The following is a 25,891-nucleotide window of genomic DNA, read 5'->3' on the forward strand; positions in this document are numbered from 1 at the left end:
ATGACAGTCTCTGAACTTCTGAACAGACACCATTATTATAACAATTTATAAAACAATGAATCACTTTCTGTCCATCGGATATTAGGTATATAACACTATTTCACATATTTTATCCCCCACTTTTACCTCACCTGTTCACCTGACTGGATGAATCTACTTATTAAGTCTTTGAAAGTGAAAGCCAACGATCATTTTACCCACAAGCTACATCGACCAGGCTGTTGGACATACGAGGACTCAAAGTGTGAACTGCTCCAATTACGCGGCCTAGTGAGCATGGCTGTCAGAGCCACAGGGCTGCTTATTCACAATTACCACAGAAACATCAGTCAGCGAATGGTTGCTGTACTGAACTACAGACAATACTAGAGATTTAGGGTGTGTTCAGGTTAGGTTTGATTAAAGAAAAATAAAACACTGACGGCTGCTCCGTAGTACAATTAATTTGAATGTGGGCCCTTCGAATCCTGGTTTACACTAAACAAATGAGCAGAGACTATTATAAAACCTCCTTATTAACCTCCTTTGTCTAAACTTCTAAATTAAACAAAAACAGAACATGATGTCTGATGCACCATAAAAGGACAGAATGTTCAGACAAACTAGTTTTGTCTCATCATAATTACAACACTGCCCTTTACAATTAACGACCTTTAAGCTTCTCACAAAGTTGGGAAGCTCTTCACAAGTTCTCAATTAATAAAGACATCCCAAAATATGTGTGTGTGTGTATATATATATATATATATATATATATATATATATATATATATATATATATATATATATATATATATATATAAGCGCCATTGTTTTGTTTTGTATCTTTAGGTTTTATCATACAATTAAGAGTGTAAATTAGGGTTGGGCGATATGGGCAAAAAATTCTATCTCGGTATTTTGATGGTATATGATATATATAAATATCTGGTATTTTCCCATAAATGGTTACTTGAGAGACAAAGCCAGTTTTTGAGCAAAATATAATTCAAACACAGGGGTTTCCCTCCCTATTATCATCATTTTAATTATCATTCTTATTTTGTTATTTGTTGAAAGAGTAGCTAAAAGCAAGATCTAAAAATGGAAAAGAAATGTTTGGTAGACAAATGCATGCTTTTTTTATTTTACTTTTTTTAAAGTTTTAATAATTGTTTAAAATTGGGATAAAATAAATGAATTAATTAAACAAAATAAATAAATAAATAAATAAATAAATAAATAAATGAATGAAATAAATAAATAAATAAATAAACACAATGATTAGAATATAATTGGAATTGAAGTCAATATGCAATAACAGACCAGAATGCATCGCTAAATGTGTTATAGCGTAAATGTAAAGAGGAGACCATCGTGTAATAAATACTGAACTTATAATCAGTGAATATGAGGTGGTTTCACTTTCGAAATGGGGTATAAATTCGTCCCCTTGTGGTGATTTTAAATCTTTTGAACACATTCAGTTGCTGCTTGTCAATTTAACAAGGCTTCTATGTTCGTTCTTGCTGTCAATTGCGAAATAAATTATCGATAAGGTTTCTGATAAACCACTGTCACAGCTGCAGGCGCTGTGTGATGCTGTGTGAGTCAAATTTGTCTGGGGAGTCGAAACAACACCGGCACTGCATGTTCCTCCATATGTTGTATGTAGTGTTGGGTCTCTCTTGAATGTTTTGTTCATTGTGATCAAATCTTTTGTATGATTGTGTAGTTGTGCTAAAACAAAATGTGCTAGATGTTAAAACTGCAAATAATGCTCTTAAACACAACCAAATTATCCCACAGTTGATGTTAGCATGTTTTATCATATTACTAGCTTGTCTTAACATGCTGATGTCTTTTTTCTAGCTTGTTGAATGTGTTGCTAGATTGTTTCAACATGTTGCTAACAGGTTTTACAATGCTACAAATATGATTGGTGCATTGATGATGTTTGTAAGCACATTGTTGACATGTTAATAATAATAATAATAATAATAATAATAATAATAATAATAAATTTTATTTATATTGCGCCTTTCTCAAACTCAAAGTGCTGTTAGCATGTTGCTCATGTTTTACTACATTGCTATGTAGCATTCTGCTATTGTCTTTAACATGACAACATGTTAGAAACATGCAACAATCAGCTACTAGCATTTTCTGCTTTTTCAATGCTACAGCATACTGCATTATTAACTGTAGTGAACTAAACTGTAATCAATACTTTAGTACAGTTTAGTTTTTACTACAGTAAACTGTGGTGTATTGAAGTGTAATACATCCTATAGTTATATAAAACTTATTTTACTGTAGCTGTTGTACTACACAGCAAATACAGAATAACCACAGTATTTTAATTCAAGTATTTTACTACAGTATTGTCCAGAAACACTATAGTATTTGCTATAAATTACTATATGTGTCATATATTGTTGGTAACTAAACTGGAGCTCAAAGGACCTCACTATAGAGACAACATTTGTAAACATATCTGCTGTAGTGAACTGCTGGCGACTCCAATGAGATTTGGCAACCACAAACGTGTTCTGTCAGGATTAATTACTGATGTTAGTCATAATTAGGGAAAACAGCCTTTAATTTGGATTGTACATCAAGCCGCAATTCAAACTTACTCTTCATTCAGAATCCATCGATTGAAGTTAAACTACAAACCCTAGTAAAATGCAGCAGGGATGCCGACAGAGACTCCAGGTGAGTGATTCCACCCAGCCATATTGCACGAGTCCTTGGGAGAGGCTGTGCTCGACAGACGCAGTTTGTATCTGTCAAATGCTCATGATCTACAGCGCTGGGCTTCAAGCCAGCAGATGGTGGGAGAAATTAAACTCGTGACACGGACCGTTGACTAGAGCTGGGAAAGCAGTTGGAGACCACACCTGTAGAGCAGAAGGGTCTGTGTGCGTTGCGTGTGAGCTGCCGTCTCTGGAATGTGCATAAGCAAATCATGCCCTTTCAGGAAGAATAAAAGTTTTCAGTCAGGAAAATGACCTGGGCTGTCAGTAGTGTCAAGAAAGAATTCAAAAGCTTGTTTTAATGAAACATAATGTGATGTGAGTAGGTTGGTGATAAACGGTGTCAGTAAGTGATGGGCGCTACTGATCCAGAAGGGACTTTGCCTTTACTTGAGTAGCTGGGAATTTTCTATACATGTAGAGTAACGCATTTGTGACAGTAAAACCTTAACGACTAAGGGGCCGATCAGACCGAACACATTTTTCTGTTCTGTTCTAAAAACACAAGGTGCACCACACTTCCTTTTTATCGACATAAAAAAAAGAAGTGCAGTGCACTTTTTATGTCACAAGGCAATGACTGAATCAACTGCTTAATGTGTTGATATTAATATAATTAAAAAATGTTTTAATATTGTAATATTCAAGGTTTGTAAAGTCATACAGCTCTAGTTAACTCAAAACAGCAACCACAACTCTCTCCTCCATCTTCTAAGGTCTCTGTTGTTGTCTTGACAAACACTGCAGGCACCTCAACAGAAACCCGACTCGGCTTTTATTTGATTGGATAATGAAAAGAACACGAGTGAAGTAACACGTTTTTACAGCTCAGAGTTAAACTTTTTCAAGTGTGAGCACACGGCGAGCAAGGGCAAAGACGTGATGCCCAACAGGCAGTTAAAACGCAAGGCCCAGGGCACATAAACAGCGCACAAAATGCTAGTGGCCTTTAGTAAATCATTCAAAAAAAGTGCCTCTCAATGCAAAAAAGCATGTTTGGTGTGATCTTCCCTTAATGCCCCACTTTTTCACTAAAGATTTTCTGTGAGGTTTTGTTAATGAGGATTTCGAGTGGGATTTCTACATTTGAATTGGATTTTGAGGTTGGTTGGTTGGTTGGTTGGTTGGTTGGTTGGTTGGTTGGTTGGTTGGTTGGATGGATGGATGGATGGATGGATGGATGGATGGATTAATGCATCGATGGAAGGAAGGATGGACAAGAAGAATAGATAGATAGAAAGATAGGTGACTGGATGGATGGATGGATGGATGGATGGATGGATGGATGGATGAATGAATGGATGGATAGATGTTTAGATGGATGGATGGATGGATGGATGGATGGATGGATGGATGGATGGATGGATGGATGGATGGACGGGTGGATGGGTGGGTGAAAGGACACACAAGTAGGATGGATGGATGGATGGATGGATGGATTAATGAGTGGATGGATGGAAGGATGGACAAGAAGGATGAATATATGGATGGATAGATGGGTGAATGGATGGATGGAAGGACAAGAAGGATGAACAGATAGATGGATGAATGGATTAAAGGGTGAATGAAAGGAAAGATGGACAAGGATGGATGGATGGATGGATGGATGGATGATGGATCGACTGAAAAGATGAATGGAGGGATGGATGGATAGATGGGCAAAGGGACAAGATGGCGGGATGGATGGATATAGTCCAACAGTGGATATAGTTGGGTCATTAACCCAAAAGCATTATGTCAATGTCACCATCATATGATTCAATCGTTTCAATTTTCAGTGATCTATCTGCGTAGTAAACATGCTGGATATTTACTAGAATCGAGCCCAGCCCTAGCTGATAAATACTATAAATGTGAACGAGTAACCACTTTTCTTCTAAACTGTATACTATAATCTGATTTGATAATAATTTAAACTAGGTTTATCAAGAAAAGGTACACTGTAAACAAATGATATGACAAAAAGTCGTAACACCAAATGTTTTAAAGTTACTAAATCAATAATCAGTTTTCAACAAGTTATTTTATTATATAAGTTGACAAACGTTTATTTGATTCAGCTAAAAAAAATTAGGGCAGCTAAAATGTTTTAGTGTTCAGACAGCAAACTTGCACAATACATACAAACAAGTAACAACCTGCTTTTCCACACAAGAACTCTATAAGATAATGTGATTTGAAAGTTCACTTCAAAGAAATCCAAGACAAAAAAAGGTTGCTGAGTGTAGTGAATGCAATACGAACTGTTTTCCAATAATTGTTGATTCTTAGTCCTTAAAATCACAAGACGAAATATTGACGGAATTTGAATTAGAGTCATTAAACATCTTGCAATCCACTGGGTTATGAAGTGTAAAACTTGCAGTTTTCTCTTAATTGCTAATTCAATTCTCATCCACTGTCGATATGAGTAATGTTTACCAATTACACTGTCAGCTCGGAGCCACTTTGATAGACAGGAGCTCCAGGAGATTTCAAACTGTACAAAGCTCTTGGAAGGCATACAAAAGGAAAACAGCATTCTCAATGTACAGAAAAAATTACACCGATCCATCACTTAAGTGCATTCCTGTGGGTTCAGGGGAACATGGCAGTCTTTGTAATACCTCAATATATAGTACATAAAAGCGCACACATCATCATGCCAGTCAGAAACGAGACGAGAGCATGAAATTAACAGGCCGTAAATGAGAAAGGAATCTTTTTTTACCATCTGGAGGAACGGTAGAAATAGTTCAGGGGCAAATGCGCTCAGAATTATACCTTCGGTCTGTGATTTAGTGGATGGAATGAAAATCATTAAACTGAACAATGCAAAAGGCACATGTAACAAACTGCTCTGTATTCAGTCTCCGCCGCAGTCCTTGAGTGTCAGTAATGTCAAATCACTCCGCTATGGAGAAATGAGGAGCGCAAATGGGGTGCAGCTAGACGAAGTCATTATGAATTCACACAGAGGCCTGTGTTGGCATCCGCACAATGTGATTACAAGAGAGGCAAGGCAAATTTTTATTCAACAGGCAACAGCTGTGAGCCACTAACGCCCACAACCTTGGTGCGGATGCTGGCTGGAAGTCGAAATGAAACCTGCTGGTTTTCCTCATGACGTGCAAACCGTGGTGACGAAGGAGTGTTCGGATACATCCGTGGCCCTTGGGGGAACAAGACTTGTTTGTGCTTCTAGAGCAACCAAACAAATCATAGTCACACAAGAAATGCTCTTGTAACTGCCATCTGTTTAAATTGGGATCAATTATGTTAAGTTCACATTAATTGTTAAGCTTTATGATTCAAGTGGCCAATTAGAAAGGCAGACGCGATGACTCATTTATTTCTAAGCTGTGTATGACCAGCTGAATTCAGGAGGGAGTGACTGTGAACGCAAGTTCTAGCACTTTAATTGAAGTTTGTAAACCAGGTCACTCAACTTCAAGAAGTTTGCTTAAGTATATAATTGCATGCTGGTTTTGAGCAATGCAGCCTTTTTTCTGCTACCTTGCAACAAACCGAGTAAACAAGATCAAATGACCCAAACCAATCAACTAGATGAAAGATGAGTCTTAAAAAACTCAAAAACACAACAACCCTAAGCCTATATTTAAATAAGCCAATCCAAGGCAATAAAAAACTATTCCAAAAACAGCCTTAACATGACATTTAGCCAAAACAAAACTAACCAGATGACAAACAAATGATAAAACAAAACAAAAACCCTAATGGCAAATTTAACCAACCTTAACCTAACTCAAAACCACCCTGATCTAAAACAAAATTTAGACAAAACAAAATCAAACAAGTCAAAAACACAAAGTAGAAACTAAACCCCAAACGGAACGCTTAAAGCCGACAAACAAAAACAGACACAAAAGCCCCTATTCAACATTTAAAGCAACCAAAAATCAAACAAAATAAACCAAAAACGCAAAATTCATCCAAAACAAAATCCAACACAACATTCAAGCAAATCAAACACCATAAAACCACTCGACTAATACAAATCAAATGACCCAAACAAGCAAGAAAACAAAAACACACACACACACACACACGCACACACACACACAACAACAACAACAACAACAACAACAACAACAAGAAACAACAAGAAACAACAAGAAACCAAAAACAAAACTACCCTCACCCTAATGTAGCATTCAACCAAACGAAACTACACAACCCAAACCGAAAGTTGCTTTGTTTTGAACAGCACTCTGAAACCCTATACTAATTGGTCAATTATGCGATCAGTGCTCAAATATGTTGAATAATGGCTGCTTTCCCAGAGAAAACAGCTAAATACAATGTTCTCTGATACCTGTTTTTGTGCACCGTTTCCTCTTTGCCTAATTTTAGGCAACATCATCTCATTCTGAAAACGTAGCCCTATATACATTGCCGGAGATCGCGATTTATGTAGCCAGAGTTACGTATGGCTGCATTTTCTCTTTAAAACTAATGATATGGGCTGGTTTCTTTAATCACAGAGCTAATCTACGTATGGACGGCTTTTCTGCTGTTACCAGTTTGTTTGGTAAAGTACAGGATGTTAGCGGACTTGAGTCGGTTTGTCAGTCATTCAGTCAGTCAATCGCCAGCGGCCTCTGGAGGATTTACGTGAGAACTGCAAGCTTAAATGGCACTCGCGAGATAAATTTTAAGATCTGAAAAAGCATACACAGTGGCCTCTGGCGAAATGACCAAAACAAAAACGTAGCTCCTGGGAAGTCTTTTGCTCTCCCCACAAATTTATATAGGAGTACGTAATCAAAATAAACCTGGGTTGATTTTAGGGGTGTTGATCAATCTGGGGACTGATTATGATTTATTTATATGACATATAGGGGAAATTTTCCAAGACAACAGGGATATGAATAGTGCTAAATTCTGAAAGAAGATGGAAGCGCCACAGTTCTTTCTTGGGTAAAAGAGGGTCAAAACAAATGGCTATATTTCCGCCTAATATAATTTCCGTGATGTAAAGATGAGGCGATTGCATTTCTGCCAGAGATTCCCAAGACCCTTCCAAATGTGCCGCAGAGGACATCCTTTAGTAAGTCATTAGAGAACATCATTATCATTCAACTTCTCCTTTGTGCTGGTCTCTCAGCATTGCTGTAGGACACAAATGATGCATTGCTTGCTATGAACAATGAGCTATAAATAGAGTTCATTCTGTCCTGCAGGATCCTGTGGGCGTCCGGCTTATCCACTTCACTGTGGAAAGCGGCTAAAAGAGCCAAACTGCCTGCTTTCAATATGGCACCTTTCTCTTTCTCTTCCTGTCTGGACAGAGCCAGAGGACTTGACAGACTTCGGGCAGATCATTTCTTCATTTGAGGATTCTGAATTACAACGAAACAGCTTTTTGTCTGCTTGTAGACGGAGGTGAAAAATATGATTAACTGAAATAAGACTGGGGGCACGTGTGTAATACCTAACACATGGTGCTGGGAAGGGTCAGCCGATACTACAAGCTACTGCTATTCATATAAACCACACCTAAACTCTTGCTATACTGTTATCTCTTGGTTTGCAACACTTTAATGTACAGATAAAAAAAAGAGCAGGATATGATTGCTTACATCAATTCCAGGGGCAATAGAAAAATGGGGTTATTCTTAAAGGAAGGTTCACAGACTAAAACTTTAGTGATATAAATTGTGTAAAACATAATGTCAGAGCCTTGGATTTATGAATGTAATGTAATATTGTGTTTGCATTTCTTTGACGTGTTCTTGCTGGCTGTTGTGCTGCCATCTATGGGGCATACCGGTTAATGCATAATAAAGAAATAAAAATATAATTATATAATAATAATCATGAAATGTTGTTTCTTTTTCTTTAATATCCAGATCCATATCACATGAAAAAATATGAAAGTTAAATATGGAGACCCAAGTCAAAACTATGTTGTTGGAAAGATTGTGCTGTACATCTGTTATTAACGTCTACACCTATTCCACACCTACAGCCAACCATCACAGTTATTAACATCTACACCTTGCCCAAACCCAAACCCAACCATCATAGTCAATAATATCTACACCTACCCCAACCCCAACATAACAGTTATTAATGTCTACACCTACCACAACCCTAGACTCAACCATGTCAGTCATTAATGTTTACACCTACCCCAACCCTAGACTCAACCATCACAGTTATTAACATCTACACCTTGCCCAAACCCAAACCCAACCATCATAGTCAATAATATCTACACCTACCCCAAACCTAAACCCAACCTTCACAGTTATTATCATCTACACCTTCCCAAAACCTAAACACAACCTTCACAGTTATTATCATCGACACCTTCCCCAAACCTAAACGCAACCATCACAGTTATTATCATCGACACCTTCCCCAAACCTAAACGCAACCATCACAGTTATTAATGTCTACACCAGGCATCACCAAAATTAGGTCCGGTGTCCAACAGATTTTAGCTTCAACCCTAATCAAACACACCTGAACAAGCTAATCAAGGTGTTACTAGGTTTACTTGAAACACCCAGGCTGGTGTGTTGAGGCAAGTTGGAGCTAAACCCTGCAGGACACCGGACCTCTATGATCGGGGTAGGTGACCCCTGATCTACACCTTCCCCAGCTCTAAACCCAACCATCACAGTTATTAAAGTACAGCCGCGAGTAACAGAGGCTTTCATATTTGGTGCACTCGCTATTGTAGTATTATTTGCAAGCACGGGGGCGACATCAAGTTGGTTAACTGTTATGAAAGAACAAATGAAGAAGACTGCGAGGGGAGTTGCATAATGGAGTCACTAAATGAATGAATATATTAATATCTCAAATGAATTGGTTGTGGATAAATATGAAGAAAACTCATGAAAACATTAGTTAAAAATGTTCTCTTTTAAGTATTTCTACCATCATGTCAACAACATCTCGTTGTGACATTTAACATTGTCCAATGGGATCTCAATAGCTGCAAATTACGTGTCTAACTTACTACAGGTTACACCCCTTCATGTTATGCCCCTGTCTTGCAGTCCGCAGACAGATAGACTAGACACTTGACTAGGTTTGGCTAATAATAAATGTGATAAAGTTAATATGAACAATTAAAACAAAAAATATTAAATGACACTTTGTCATATAAGCATTATACATTATATTTATAACACATATTTGTAGAACAATTATTACTAGTTAAATAAATAAATAAATAAATAAATAAATAAATAAATAAATAAATAAATAAATAAATGTTAGTGTCATTTTCCAAGTCTATTTACACCAACATCTCCTATCACTCTTCTACCTTCCTTCCAAACTCAATGTCAACCCTCATATAAATAAGTCAGAAATGTATAAGAAAAGTCATAAATGTAAAGGGGGGGCTGCTGACCTTCCAGCACGGTGAGTTTGGCGCTGGTGTTGATTTCCCCCAGGCTGTTGGTGGCTGTGCACTCATAGATGGCCTCGTCTCTGTGAGTTCGCAGTGGCTGAATGCGCAGAACTGAGCCCGAACCATCATCAAACTCAATCACCTGCCAAAGAAAGACACACCGTCAAACACTTTTCTCTCTTCTCGCCTTAAAATTTACAGCAAAGCCTCAGACCAGATCATATATCTTCAAAGAGAGTAGGGTCTTTAATCATGTCCTTCTGAACTTTCAGCCAACTACTGTCTTGAGTTATTCTGCAAAAAAGCTGCCACGTCTCTCTCTGAGGCAGATACTGTGACGGCTATTGGACAGATAGGCTTGATGTTTCTCATGAGTGACAAATAATGTGCTGTTTGACACTGTACTCAAGTTTCAGAAGGCCTGAAGTCAACAAGGTGTGTACAGGGGTGGAATACGGGACATTTGAGGGATACATTAAGTGTATTTAGGCCAAAGTCTTCTCCTCCTACACAGAGATCTTTGTGCTTCATTTAGGTTAAGTGCAGGGCTGGGCCACATAGTTGGTGAAAAAAAAAGACATTATGGGAAAAAATGTAGATCACAAGGTATTTTAACATTAATATCATGGTAACTGTTGTCTGTTTAGTAAACAGTTGTATCCAGATATACCAGTTGCTTTTACTTGTTTAACTGTTACCTAACTGTTTAACACTTGCGTGGTCTTCTCACAGTCAAAAATGGCCACTTTCAGTAAAGCTCTAAATATATAAAAAAAGATATTTAATTTTAATCCTCAAACTTAATTAGTGTAAAGAAACAACCTCACAATTCATCATAAACAGTATTTCATTGATATTTATCAGTGAACACTCGTTTCATGAGTAAAATATAGGTTGACCTTAGATTTATATATATTAGCGGTGTCAAAATTTTAAAAAAATTTGCTTCACCGCAACGCAGATGTGAACAATTTGCTATCGGTTCAGTACTAATCATAACCAGTTATTACGTACTGACGTCATTTGTCACATATGTGTTATATGGCGGTAGCTTACTCTGGTGACCGTGATTAATTAAACGCTCCAACTACTTAAAAAGCTGATAACTATACACAATTTACTTCTTGTGAGTTTGCTGGACAGTCTTTCACTGACAGGAAAGTACTTTAGAAAACGAAAGCTATAAACTCCCTCACTTTCTCTCTCTGACCTGCTGGCGTGTTCATAACGTTAAGTTTTATCTCCTCTCTCGGCTGTTAACAATAATGTTACTTGTGGATCTAGACACAAACGTATCTGCAGTTTTCCTCACCGGGTCGCCGTCTATGATGTATCAGCGGATCGCTGCAGCCGTTTAACATAAGTGCACTGTCGGTGTCAATGTTTGCTGAACAGCGCCAGAGCTGCACTGGCAGCCTTTTTTGTTGAGCGCCTATTCATTCATAGGTTTTTAAGAAGTCACTCAAAAAGCAAGCGGGATATTATTTACATGTCTTTATTTTGTTTGATATTGTAAAAAAGAGTGTTTAAGTCAAATCATATCAAATTGTCTATGGAAAGCATCGTCAATGTACCGTGATGCACCGATATATCAAAATGAACCAAATCGATGGCTTGACCGTAGCAAACTGTGAGACAAGTGTAGGTTCACACTTATAATATATATATATATATATATATATATATATATATATATATATATATATATATATATATATATATATATATATATTATTGTACAACACTATTTTACTTATTATCATAGTTATTATTAATAAAATAAACAAATAAACAAAATCTGCTCTACTACTACTACTACAAATAATGATGATGATAATAATAATAATAATAATAATAATAATAATAATAATAAAACCAATAATAACAACAACAATAATAATAATACAATTAACAATAATAATAATAATAATAATAATAATAATAATAATAATAATAATAATAACAATAATCATCATCATCATAATAATAATAATAATAATAATAATAATAATAATAATAATAATAATGGGGACTAATTTGAAGGAAAATGAATGAATGAATGAATGGCAATAATAATAATAATATTAATAATAATAATAATAATAATAATAATAATAATAATAATAATAATATACACAATGTGGCTTCATACTGCCTCAAAACCCTGACTCCATTCAAATCTCAGCTCCAACCATAACATTTATTGAGCAGGAAAACAGAGTGAGGGGAATAAAGAAAGACAAACAGAGACGGGTGTGTGTGAGGTAGCTGACTATACAAAACAATATATCAGCATAAGAAAAAAACATGAGTGTTGTGCAAACGCCTGACAGTGGAAAAAAAAAGAAACACTTCATAATGATGTGGCATCGGAGAGAGACAGTGAGGAGGCAGAGAAAGACAGTTAGTCACCTCAAAGCGCTGCGAGCTGACTTTCTTTCCTTTCTTCATCCATGTGATGCGAGGCTTGGGTTCACCCGCTGCTTGGCACACAAAAGACGCCACTCCTCCTGAAATCCCCGTCTGGTCCTCTGGAGATCTGACGAAATTTGGCAAGCCTTGAAAAAGTAAGGTGAAAAGAGAAAGAGAGCAGCTATTAGTTCCTGGACTGCAGTGACAAGAAAAACCGTGATAAACTAGTTATGTACGGGTATCCTTTACACTGGAACTAAGTTAACACCTGCAGCAGATGTCTAAGAGAAACTTTGCAGAAAATACCAGAACTGTCAAAGTGATTATTTCCTTTTTATAACAAAACACTTCAAATAATAGTAATAATATATATATTAAAAATAATAATAATAATAATAATAATAATAATAATAATAATAATAATAATAATAATAATAATAAGTTTAGGTCAATGGGCAATCATAAGTGCTACATTAAGAGGATGTGTTAATATAAAAACAGTTTAATGAATCAAAAAATAAATCTTCACAAACTACAAAAAAAAAGTAAATGTGGAATTCTGATGTAGAAGAACTGAAATAATAATTCTTGTAAAATAAATAGCCCAAGTAGTATTTGTTTTGTTAAAAATGCACACTAAATAATAATACATTTTACAGAATGTTTTATTATGTTGAAATAAACATGATAGATGAACTTTTGTTGGCTAAAACTCTGTCACAGTATGTACAAACATCAAGTATTTAAAGTTTATAAACAGAAAGCCCTGTAAAAACATGCATTTATAAAACAGAAGAGAAAAAACAGAAAGCAGAATCATGTAAACATATTTGTTGACATTTTTATAACTAATTATTTATAAAATAAACTAACAACCCTCAAAAATTAAATAAATAAAAGAAAAATAAATTATAGTAAATAAAAAAAATTATATAAGCATAAATCTTATATATGAGCTATATCATACAAGTGATACGGCTATACGATACGGTATACCAGCACTGGTGGGAGGTGTGAATTGCCATAGTGTCCCACCAGTGACGATATACATCCATATTGCACTGCAATGAGTGTGATATTGCGTTTACACAACAGTTTGACGGCATAATTGTGTATATAAAAAAAGAAAATCAAGCACAGAAAGTCTAAAAATCCTTTTGTTTGAGGAACTACTTTTTTCCGCCATTCATTCACATCTGCAGCTGACGTCAGAATAGCAGAAACTGTTGCTACTTTCTAGCGTAATATCGAAAGTGATAACAAAATAGGTGATTTTGCTGACATTTCACGATTATAAGGCCGAACGGCATGAAATGCCATCAGTCTACAGAGGTTTCCAGTATTTCTCTGTTGCAATTTAGAGATCATAATAATTAACCCCTGAAAAAGCCAAAGCAAAGCAAGCACTACCAGATTACTATGATGTAAATACAGCATTACAGCATACAAAAGAGAGAGATCACCTTAGAATGTGACATACCAGTTACCAGGCTAATGTTTTGATCAGCTGTAGTTTGAAATTATCTCTGTTGCCATCTTGTGGTGGAACGTCAACTGTCTTTGCTCTGCTCAGTATGACAGGATGGATGCAGAAAAAATTATAAATACCTAAAATAGGCCCTATCCTTATAAATAAACAGCATGGTTGCAATCTAAACAACTACATTCTTGCCTAAAAAGCCTCAAAAGTACATTATGTTGTCCAAAAGCTGCAATACTGTAGTGAGTTCATTGATCTGCTGTCACTCTATGTGGGTGAAGTAATACAAGTGAAGAGGCTGTACAAGTGTTGTTATTGCAGAATAACACAAGGCTCTCAGCCAATCAGATTCAAACACCAGACAGAACTGCTTTATAAATATTAATAGAGAATATAAACATTCAAAACATTTAGACCATGTAAAAGCCCATCACCAAAATGACTGCAAAATTTCTTTAAATTATTACTAGTTATTTATTCAATTATTAGTTATTTTGTAAACTCATATGTTGCAGATTTGTTTGTCGTTGTTTGTTTTCTTTCGAGATTGGCAGGATGAATTTTACTCAGCTGTCAAATAAAATCCTTCATAATAAGTGACTCTTACAACATTGTCCTTCTGTTATCAATACAGTTAAGGTGTGGACTCTGTTTATACCTTAATCCGTTTCTTTTAAAGACATACTAACATAAACAGCACAGAATGACTCTTTCTTTGTCCAAAGCACTCAACACACATTAATTTGATACATCAAGCTATAGAAGAGAATTTCTTAAAAGTATTTGTCAATGTCACATGCTTTTGATTTCCACATAATAAAACAAGTCCTTCACATTAACAAAAGCCTTTCACAGACAATAGGAAGTCAGATATGGTCACATTTTTGAAATTGCACTACAAGCTGTTCACACATAGCAAGCGATAAATAAATAAATAAATAAATACACAAATATGCAATTAATATATTAAAATAACTGCAATCAGTCTCTTTAACTATATAAAATAAACATTGTGACTCAGCAGACAAGAATTTACAATCACATGTGGGTACAAAAAGAATGAGAACATTGCATTCAGTGTTTAAGAAGAAAAATGCTGTCAATTTAAAGCTAAAAGGACGATTCACTTGGTATTATTGGTGGTTGTTTTTTCCAGAGACCAGTCAAGGCACGCTGGAACTCACACACCCTGCATCGGTGTCATGCGTTTACAACACAAACAACAATGGGACGTGTTTCATCACTGCTCGGGCTAGGTAGGGATGTGCGTAGATAAAGAGCCACACGTATCACCTGAGTCATTTCAAATGCGCAATGGCTTGTTTTGAATGGCACTGATGCCAGATCAAGCAAAACAAGACAGTTTGGCAGAAACGCAGCTACTGCGCAACATTCCCTGGAAATAGTGGGAGATGCGGGTGAAAGGTGAATCTCACGATAAAACCAGATATAAAACATAGTGGTACATGTATATTATTCATAGTCAAGCAATATAATGTTTGACCTTGTATGATGTGTCTGATTGTATCAGCTTTCCCCCCAAAAAGCTACTGAGGCAATCATTTTGGTTCATTTTTTAATGTTGTAATTTGTTAAAATAAAACCAATATGACTATAGCACCCTGTCTTTTGACTAAATGTCATATTTCTTTATAACATTGTATTAATGATAATCAAATTATAAAAGACAAAAGTGGTTCTAGTTTAAATGATCATTACAATCTAATTGACTGCATGTATTTCAGTATGAAATACATTTGAATATATGTGCTTCTGTTGACCAGTAGCTTTATGTAAAAATATCAACCCAGGCACATTGTGTATACGTACCTCAGTACACATTTCTGGAGAGCAAAAAGATCATCCGAGGAGGTATGTTTTTTTGCAGATTTTGTTTTTGCGAATCCAACACAACTCCGAATCCGACTGATCCCCGACTGATCCCCGCTCCCACTCACCTCCCTAAACCCAACTGATAGTGTTTTAAAAAGCATCGATTGACTAGCGCCCACCGACTTTCATAATTCACTGAAGTGTTTCCAAAAGCAATCCAGAAAAAGAAAATACTTTGTGGCCTCCTGATTTTACCACGTTTTCAGATATTACCTCAAATCTCATCCTGTTATTCCCTTTTTTATTATTATTATTTTAATTAATGAATTTTTGCCTTTAGTGTTTGTTTTACCTGCTTTCTGGAACCATTCTTCACTAGGCTCGACGTATGCAGTGAGCCACTGGGCTAACTGGTAACAACGGAAAAGCCGTCCACATGAAGGTAAGCGGTTAGCTGGTAGTAGAGATCTGCGGGGAGCTAGATTTTTTAATTTCGCTCCTGCCAGGTTTTACTTTGAACCCGACCGCTTCCGCTTATATTCAGCAGTAGTTGTCCCGCTGTCCGCCCCGTTTTCTACCCACTGCGACCGTTACCCCTAACGGGGTCCAGAGTCCAGACAGCCAAGCTGTCTTTAAAAACACACACACACATAGATACACAGCACCTAGGAAGCGACACACAGCATCACGCTATCTTTCATTTACACACATACACACACACACACACACACATAGACATCATCACACGACATTTGGACACGACAGTAGGAATACTTCCCTTTGTAGCAGTCGCACAGAATTTTCAGTTCTGATGTGCACCATAGAAGAGTAGAGAAATTGATCTCACAGTGTCCAAAAGAGAAGCTGTTCTCACAGTGTCCAAAATAAAGAAGTGCAAAAGCAAGAGGAAGTATTCTCTGTGCGTTTACCATGATTGAATGAATTAATGAATACTAGAAACTCTGAGACCACTATAAAATATTGGAGACAACATAAAAATATATATTTTTATTACTTTATTGCATACATTTATGAATATATATATATATATATATATATATATATATATATATATATATATATAAATCAATTGATTTCTCATCTCGCGCGCACAAACATGCTAGGACAACATTGGAATACATCACATTCGGTCGGCTAGTCGCATACGGTCTAGTTGCAGGAGTTCAAATATTTCAGCTCAATTATAGCAGCTCAATTTGGATCCAATCGCATACGGAGATGATCGGAACTCTACCCAGCCACTCCCAGACTACTCTCCATTGGAAATGAATGACTTCCAGTCTGTCGCTCTTAGTTTACAGTGGAAAGAAGGCTTTAACAGTGTCAAAATGTTAGCAGGAAATGAACTTTTTAAAAATTTTAGTACTGACTGGTACCGAACTCAACAAATGCACAAGTAGACACACACACACACACTTAAATAAATAAATACAAGGAATAATTGTTTTTGTTTACTTTTAGTACAGTGATTTCCATCTCGAAAATGTCAACTGTAAATAAAATATAAGCAGAATGATGACTCATATTTATCTGACTGAAAAAAAGGCAGACAAACTGCACACGAACAGAACAGCAGATGAACTCACATTTGTAAGTACTCCGCATACAGTATATTAAACCCAGCACACACACAACCAGGACTCCAAAAACCACCTTTAACCTGCTCTTCGTTTATCATTGCCTTGATTTCTCATAATCTCATTCATAAGGAGGAGGACACAAATCCATTATCACACTCAAACCTCTCCAGTGAACCACGGGACATGTTGGAATAGATCACAGTATCCGAGCAGGTGGTCCATGCTGGGAATCTAATCCTCTCTTAGTCGAGGGACAGATAAATTAGAGCGGCGAGGAAACTACATGCCGTAGTACATATGATTTTCCTGGAGGGAACAAGCCGAGGGAATGCGGTGCCACTAAAATGATGTCCTTCCTCCATTATACTTCGGGATCAGAAGGGTAGTGCGGAAAAAAAATAAATCAATACCTAGTTAACATAACATAGCACCAATGGGTAGGGCGGTAAAGTAGTGAGCAGGAAGAGTGCGACTCGGGCTGCACTTGCTCTAGGACATACAGACCTAGGTTATTATAGTTTTACATGTTTAAATGATTTTTTTGTTTTAAATGTAATTTAAAAGATGTTCTATTTTCTATTTATTTTAGACTGATTTTTGCAAACAAACATCTATTTAGTTTTTAGGTTCAGATTAAGTTTCAATAATTCTACAGGGTTTTACGAGGTGACCTCCTCCTTCAAAGTTTGTACTACATCTGTCTTTTGACACACAAAAAAACAATTAGGCAGGCAGTCTCGACAACTGACCAACCCAGGCTCATTATGATATGTACCCTGGTATACATTTCTGGAGAAAGCGAAATATGTCCCAGCAGGTACGGTTTTACATTTTTTATGCAAATCCACCAGAGAACAATGTGTACGCTTTTTCAGATCTAATATTTCTTCTCCTAATTCCCTTTTTGCACCTGCTCTTCTTCTTAAATCCACCAGAGGCAGCTTCCGACTAACTGAATGAACAACCGATCCCCCTGCCCAACCCTTTCCTAAACCCAACCGATGGTGTTTTCAAAAGCAACAATTGACCAGCGCCATCTACCTTCCCTAAACCCAATCAATAGTCTTTTCAAAAGCAATCTAGAAAAAAACAAAAGCCCACATGGCCGCCTGATTCTTACCACGTTTTCTGATTTTACCATGTTCTGACACTGTTATTAACTTGTTTATTTGACCTTTTTTGCCTTTTGTTTTTGTTTTGCCTGCTCTCTGGAACCGTTCTTCTGGAGCTCTACTCTGCGTCTCAAATCCCCCAACGTACATGGTGAGCCACAGGGCAAACTGATAACAGCAGAAAAGCCGTCCACACAGAGGTAAGCAATCAGCCCGTAGCATGAAGAAAAAAAATAAAACAAATAAAAATACTTTGGCCATCGGCGATGTAATACCGCCCCGTAGCATTTGTTTAAAAGAAAAAATGCAGCCATATGAACCTTTGGCGACAAATTCGATCTCTCCATAAATATATAAAGGGCAGCGTATTCACAATGAGTCTGTGTTGCTACCGACAGACTGCATGTGATACTCATGCACTTGTCATGTATTTTATTACATTTAATGTTAGCCTTTTTAAATATGTTAATGCTTTACTTGACAAGATTACAAGAATGATGCTAAATGCGTTTCAAGTAGCAAAATAATTAATGTTCGGGATACCTCCTCCACCTCATTTTGCCAGATATGCCAGAAAATAAAACCCCAGAGTTTTAGAGTTAACAAAATATGTCCTGTGCAGACCAAAGTAATGTTCATTGTCAATTCTTGTGCAAACCTCTTAGCAATAAAAATAAGATATTTTGAATAAAAAAAGAAAATCTAACCTAAAAAAACATACAAAAGCAAGTTAAAATAAATAAAAGTATAAGCTGAATTATATTAGTACATATTAATTCACATATTTATACACACTCATTAGTAAAAAAAAAAATAAGTATGTGACTGTTCTACATACATGTGTTTTTTTTTACTAATTACTATTTTGTTTTTCAGTAACTGTTATATTATATTATATTATATTATATTATATTATATTATATTATATTATATTATATTATATTAGTGTAACAGAGGCCAGCTAGCAAAGTGCTATGCAGGTAAACCTCACTCCTCTAACCTCAAAAGGTGCTCTAGCAACAGATGCTAGAGGCCATGGTTTTTAGCATCCTTGATAAAGCAACTGACTCCCGGATTGGGTACAGTAGGATAGGTTGATTATATTATATCATATTATATTTCTTTTATTTTCAGTATATAAAAATGTGAATATGAAATATTGAAAATTTGACCAATAGGTTTAGACTTTTATTTTATTAAAATAACCTTGATACAGACACATGCTTTATCAGAGAAAATGACCCCAACAACAGTGGCTCTGTTTGTGTGTAAGTGTGTATGCGCACCTGTATGTGTATCCATTGTAAAATGTGTACCACAGCAGCACCCCTATGACCCACAGGAGTATTGGCTGGCCTGACATTTAAATGACATTTACGTGCCGGTTCCTCTGGAGACCAGTTTGATTGGCACCGCAGTGCAATGCACACCCTCATAAAAGCCTTTCTGGACACCTTTATCTCCATTATACCCACACACACAAAAAAATGACAGAAAGGTAGTTTTTGGTGCTGAAGGATTTCTTAGTGTGACCAACATGCTTTGCGACGGGAGGTTTAATGGGTAAAACCCCAACGAGAATCTCAGGGAAACTTGTTGGGAGTTTCCCCAAAACATAAATACTTGGATGTGTGTGTGATTTAGGGCTTGAGATTAGCACCGGTTTGACATTCAAGAGTCCTTTAACATCTGTCATGACATTTCTATTAGATGTTCTCAGCATGTGGGGGGTTTTTCCCTTTGTTTACGAGCAAGGATCAGTGGGCATTAACCCATCTGGGCACATGTTTTGAATTAAAGTACATAGAGGGTGCTTAGAGTTTAAGTAGATGAGATCCATGAATGCAGAGTTGAAGGAAAGATAACGATATGCAAAGACAGATAATTGGTTTGATCAAAGATTTCTTATTTTGTGATTCTTTAACCCATGTTCACATAATTTCAACTAATAAGCTGTTTCATTGGTTCTTTTTGGGGGGCAGGGTAATTATTTAACAAAAAGTACCTTAATTTTGGCTATGTGTAAATGTTAAACTACAATAAAAAACAATAATTGTGTTTATTTATTACATTTAGTATAAACAATAGCAATAACGATATATTATGATATACTGATCTAATGCTATAAACGTTTCCTTCTGACACATATACAAAATAAAAGCTTGTGCCTAATATGTATATTATCATTATGTAATTATTTATAATTACAATATATAAACAATATATTTAGGCGTACATTTTACATGTATATAACATGTTTATTTGTATATTAAATGTTTATAACATAAAAGTCTATATAAATGTTGATATATTTGTAAATATTTTAAGTACATGCATGCTTGTGCATTTATATTTACATAATAAATACACAGTACACTCTTAGATATTATGTCAATACAAACTTTTAATTTGTACACAATAAGTCACTACTCTAAACACTATTCTAAACATTGTTGCTGTTTTTGTTACTGTTTTTAATTATTTTGTAGTGATCATGTACTTTATGAACAAATAAAAGCCATAGGATTATTTCTACAGCATTTTTATATTATATCTGGGTGATCCTGAACATTTCTGCAAATAAAGTAATGGCAAACCCAATGCATTAATCTCAGTACATAAATCTCTGTGTTGATTTCTAATATGAGTTGGCAAAAATAATAACAAAAACCTCACTACGCTATATTGTCCATATTTAACCTAATGTTGAGTTTCAAAAACCTAGAACGTGTATTGTTCCATATTTGAGCCAACGTTGGGTTGTTTAAAGAATTAAAACTAAATGACACTTTTTAACCCAATGATTGTGGTTTCCCAAATCCAACCCAAAGTGTTAAAAGTGTAGTGATGAAATGATACGTCTAATCCAGGGTTTCTGGAGATTTTAGCACGTTAAATTTAAGACTTTTTAAGATATTTTTAAGATCTTTATGAATCTTTATTTTAAGATCTTTAAGGAGTTTTTTCGAATGGCCCAGTTGAAAATATTTTAATTCTGAGCAAAATATTTCAAATAGGTATGCACAACAGTCCAGGTCAGTTTCCTGTAAATGAATAGAGAACTTTTAAATAAATGATATTGCAAGGTAAATAATCCAATAAACCATTATGGTAAATAGGGTTAAAAATTGCATTCCTAATTGAAAAGTTTCACGTTTTATTTAAATGAATTATTGGTGATTGGATGGGTGTTGCCCAAATTGGGTAGATCTACAAAATTAAGACCTACAACACACTATATCAGTAAATGTAAGACTTTTTAAGACCTAAAATTTAGTTTTTGAGAATTAAGACATTATTAAGACCTTGCAGACACGAACACTGATGATCCAAAACTCCATTTGAGATTCCATTTGGAACCAGGATTTTTTAAAAATGCACAACATTATGTCACCTTAAAATTATTAGAGATAAGGTTTTATCTGACATTTATGTCAAAATTGAGTTATTGACATATTCTTATTAAATGACAACATATTTACATTATGGGATGTTTTTTTTATAAGTTGGTTACATTTTAAGACTTAAAAAAATTTTTTACACACATACTGTTTGCTATATGGAATGCAAAAACTTTAAAGCTCAATATCTCAAAATCATTCAGAATGCAGAAAAAACATTTTAATTCCAAGGTGACGATTAGTTACATATCTAGTTTGTTTAGCAAGTAAAAACATTCTCAGTAGTGGCCAGCGACAATATCAAAAGTGCTCTTGAAACATTTGTCCAGCCATCAAACGTCTCAAAAAAGCCAACAGACTGGCGTATAGTGCAGTTGTGCCCTCAACATGTTTGTGTATTGACAGAATCTTTGGTTGGGGGCTCAGGGTTACTCGATGCTCAGAGACACTGTGTGGAGAGCACAGGTCAGAGGATGAGATGAGAGGAACCAGGCTTGACCTCCCAGGTGGCTGCACTGTCGTCCCAGTCCTTTTGTATTAACCAACTCAATAAATCCACAGGCGCCAGAACAGGTGGCCTCGGACACCTGTTGACATTTATTTCCTACAGACCAGAGTTGTGCTTTAGACAGAGGTTGCATGTGGCCTAAGTGAGCTCCAAATTCCTGAAAAGATGGAAAACTTTACTTTTACTCACAAAAGCGTTTTACTTGCATCTAAGAGTTACTGCCATTAACAAAATGGGTCATTTAAGGCTTTCCCTAGAGGAGATTTGAGTTGCGAAATGCATCTGCATCTTTTCGTAGGAATGTTTTAAGCATTTATGTAGCTTTTAAAAGGAAAAAAAAGGCTTTAAAGTGGAGACGACAAATGGACAGACAGCAATTAGCGGCATTCCCGCTCCGCTGAAACACCCGATCCGGATCGAGTACAAGGATCAATACGCAAAGCAGGGAGCCAACCATTCCTTCTCATTAATAATAGATTAGCAAGTTATCATTTTCACTCTTGTGCTGAGCGGAAATGTGTCTGATGCTATCAGCTGCGGTTGTTTTAGTGAAACTTGTCCATTAACTGGGTTTCAGACCTTTTACAGGATTTTGCTTTCAATTAACTCTACATCAAGCCAGTCGTTTTGCACATCAGTTCAATATCTCCGGTTTCCTTCATTAACAAGCGCGACTCCCTTGCTAAGAATCCAGTGCGCTGGCATCTGTGGCAAACTGAGCTTTTAAGCAAAAGTGAAATGATTGTCTGCGAAAATTGTCTGAAATGAAACTTATCGACGCTTTGCTTGCGTAGGACTTGAGAGATTCAATGGGCCGAGTAACATAGATAAATAGATGATTGGATAAGTGGGGAACTAACAAAAAATATATAAATTAATAAAGGAAAAATGATGCGCAGTGGGACTTCGTTCTCTAAGTGATCAGTGTGTTAGGCTGCTGTTGAGTGCGCCTCTTTCCAACATTATGAAATTATTTAAGAGAATGTGTTTCTGAGCACAATTATGCACATCCCTCTGTGATGAGCATTAAAGTAATGGCTGTCCTTCTAAGACGCTGCTGGAGAAATATCTTAAAGGGATAGATGAATACCTGCTGGTTTTTCGACAGACTCTTTGATCCTTTGAGAAATCTAACCTGGTTTGAATTCAAATGTTTGAGGTTGGATATGTTTTTTTCACTTTGCATTTCCTTGTGTTTGTCGTCAACGTGAACTGCCCCAGAAGCTCTGAAGCCTAATTTACTGATAATCTGATATACTGATAATATGGTGTGATCCCCCCCCCCTTTGCACTTGTTGTGTGCATTTATACTTCTGCATTCTGTCTGCTTGGCTCTGCAATAACAATTCTGAAACACTAGTTGGTGGGGTTTCAATGTGTGTAAAGTTTCTTAGTCAAGGTTTTGAGAATTTTAGGTTCCTGCTTAGGTTCAGTGGGCAGAGTGTGAGAGTTGCAGAAAGCTAGCTGACGGCAGTATCATTTTCAAAAACTTTTCAGTTTTGTTTCCAGGCCCCCAAAATCCTGGTGTTGTGCATATGAATCTTAAAAACACATAAAAAGCTTTCAGATTTTAGAAGAAAATGTGTAATAATTTTGGGCTGCATATTTAGGTTTTTAATCACAAGTTAAAATATAAGTTTAGAAGACTGAAAATTGTGTATGTATATATATATATATATATATATATATATAATTTTTTTTTTTTTTTTTTTTTTCCCATAATTGTGTAATTCATTAGTTCCTTTAAGGACATTTGAGTTCCACAAGAGAAAAAAAGGGCCTCAGAACTGACAGAAATGAAAATTATATAAAGTTCTAACACTGTTTGGGTGTTATAGAAACATACATATTTACTAAAAGTATTAGCTCAATGTTCCGTTTTTGACAAGTTGATGAAAAAAAGAAAGTGAGGTAAGCTGTATCATATGACCAGGCGGTTTAGTGGAGGTTTAGCATTACTCCATGCCTTTAAACTGGTGCCCATCCTGGAGCCTTCAAAGCCGTGACTCATTATCTGTCTTTCCCACTGTTGACATGATATTGGATCAAAGACGGAGACGGGCAATCATGAGGGAATATCGTTACTAGCTCATTACTCGGCCCTCATGATAGAACAATGGAGTTATTCTGCCTCGCGGAGAAAACCTTCCTGTTTAGACAGAGCCATCAATATTAAAACGCACACCGGCGCTGGATGTGAGCGTTCCAGCTGGCTGCTCTTAGGGCCATTGTTATGATGAGCATTGCATGTCCAAACCAGCCGCACAATAGGCTAATGCCATCCAGGTCTCTCAGCTGGCAAAGCCACAAGAGAAACGCTTGCGTGAACTAGCAATGAACTGAACTTGATTATTATTTTTTACAAGCAAATTATGAATCTGATACCTATTTTCTGTTCTTTTTATTCCTCATAAGGGCTGCACAATATTGAAAAAACCGGAGATTGCAATTTTCTGCGATATGTTTTACAATATGAATGCAAATTCACTAGTTCATTAGCACTATTTGGTAAAGAAATCTTAAATTTAAACTGGTTATAATGGTTATCCCATAGCATTTGTAAGGGAATAAATCATGAATAATGGATAAAAAAAATAAACAAATTGCAAGCAAAAATAAATACAATCGAGCAAAAAAAAAGTAAAAACAAACAGTGTTATGGTTTTCTAAAGTGTCAAACAATATTCAGGTACAGAAATAAAATGTTTAAATGTAATGTAAAATGTGAAATAACAATGTAAAGACATTGTATTAATAATTAAAAGGAATTATTGTTTATTAAAGATACAAATGTTGCACTTTTTTGTACCCGAATGCTTCAATCTCTCTTGAAATGACTTCAAAACACATGCAAATGATAAACGTTCATTCGGTTTTGGTTAAACTGTGGACTAACTCCACAAATCTCATGCATTCTCTATTTCTCATTTTTTATTATTTGAAAAATAATTATTAGATTCTATTTTTAAATGATTGACCTCATTAAGCAATGCAGATTAAACTCTAACGATAGTTTGAGGACTACCTGGTTCATCTGCCTATGGGGGAGACTACTAAGATTTACCAGGATTACTAAAATAGTTGTAAACGATCAAACTACTTGCTGTACAAACAAGTGTTTCTATAACTATAACTATACATTAAAAAAATACATAAAAAGAAAACATCAGTTTGCAACATCGATCAGTATAACAAGCATTTTTATAACTCAAAATCAATGAAAGTGAAAGAGACTAAAGTCTCAAGCCAATAAGTTTCTTATTTAGTGACAGAATCAGGTCAATAAAAAAAATAACAAAAAAAATAAAAAAATAAAAAAAAACATGATGACCTACTTGTACGAAACAAACAGTAGTTAGACTTTAACATGTATGTTAACTTGTCAAGCTTCTTAAATATCTGCAAACATATTATGGTATGTTTATACTTTATTA

The 25,891-nt window shown here is 35.7% G+C and overlaps 1 protein-coding gene across 22 annotated transcripts in view; it reads right to left on the reverse strand.

Moving 5' to 3' along the window:
- ptprfb (protein tyrosine phosphatase receptor type Fb) overlaps nucleotides 1–25,891 on the reverse strand; it is a 368,772-nt gene that overhangs the window by 168,581 nt on the left and 174,300 nt on the right. For all 22 annotated transcript variants that reach the window (NM_001083576.1, XM_087240178.1, XM_087240172.1 and 19 more), the window contains 2 exon segments: nucleotides 10,111–10,252; nucleotides 12,523–12,668. In NM_001083576.1, the coding sequence (NP_001077045.1) occupies nucleotides 10,111–10,252; nucleotides 12,523–12,668 (288 nt within the window).

The sequence above is a fragment of the Danio rerio genome, chromosome 2, assembly GCF_052040795.2.
Source record: "Danio rerio strain M-AB ecotype USA chromosome 2, GRCz13ab, whole genome shotgun sequence".
Classification (NCBI taxonomy): Eukaryota; Metazoa; Chordata; class Actinopteri; order Cypriniformes; family Danionidae; genus Danio; species Danio rerio.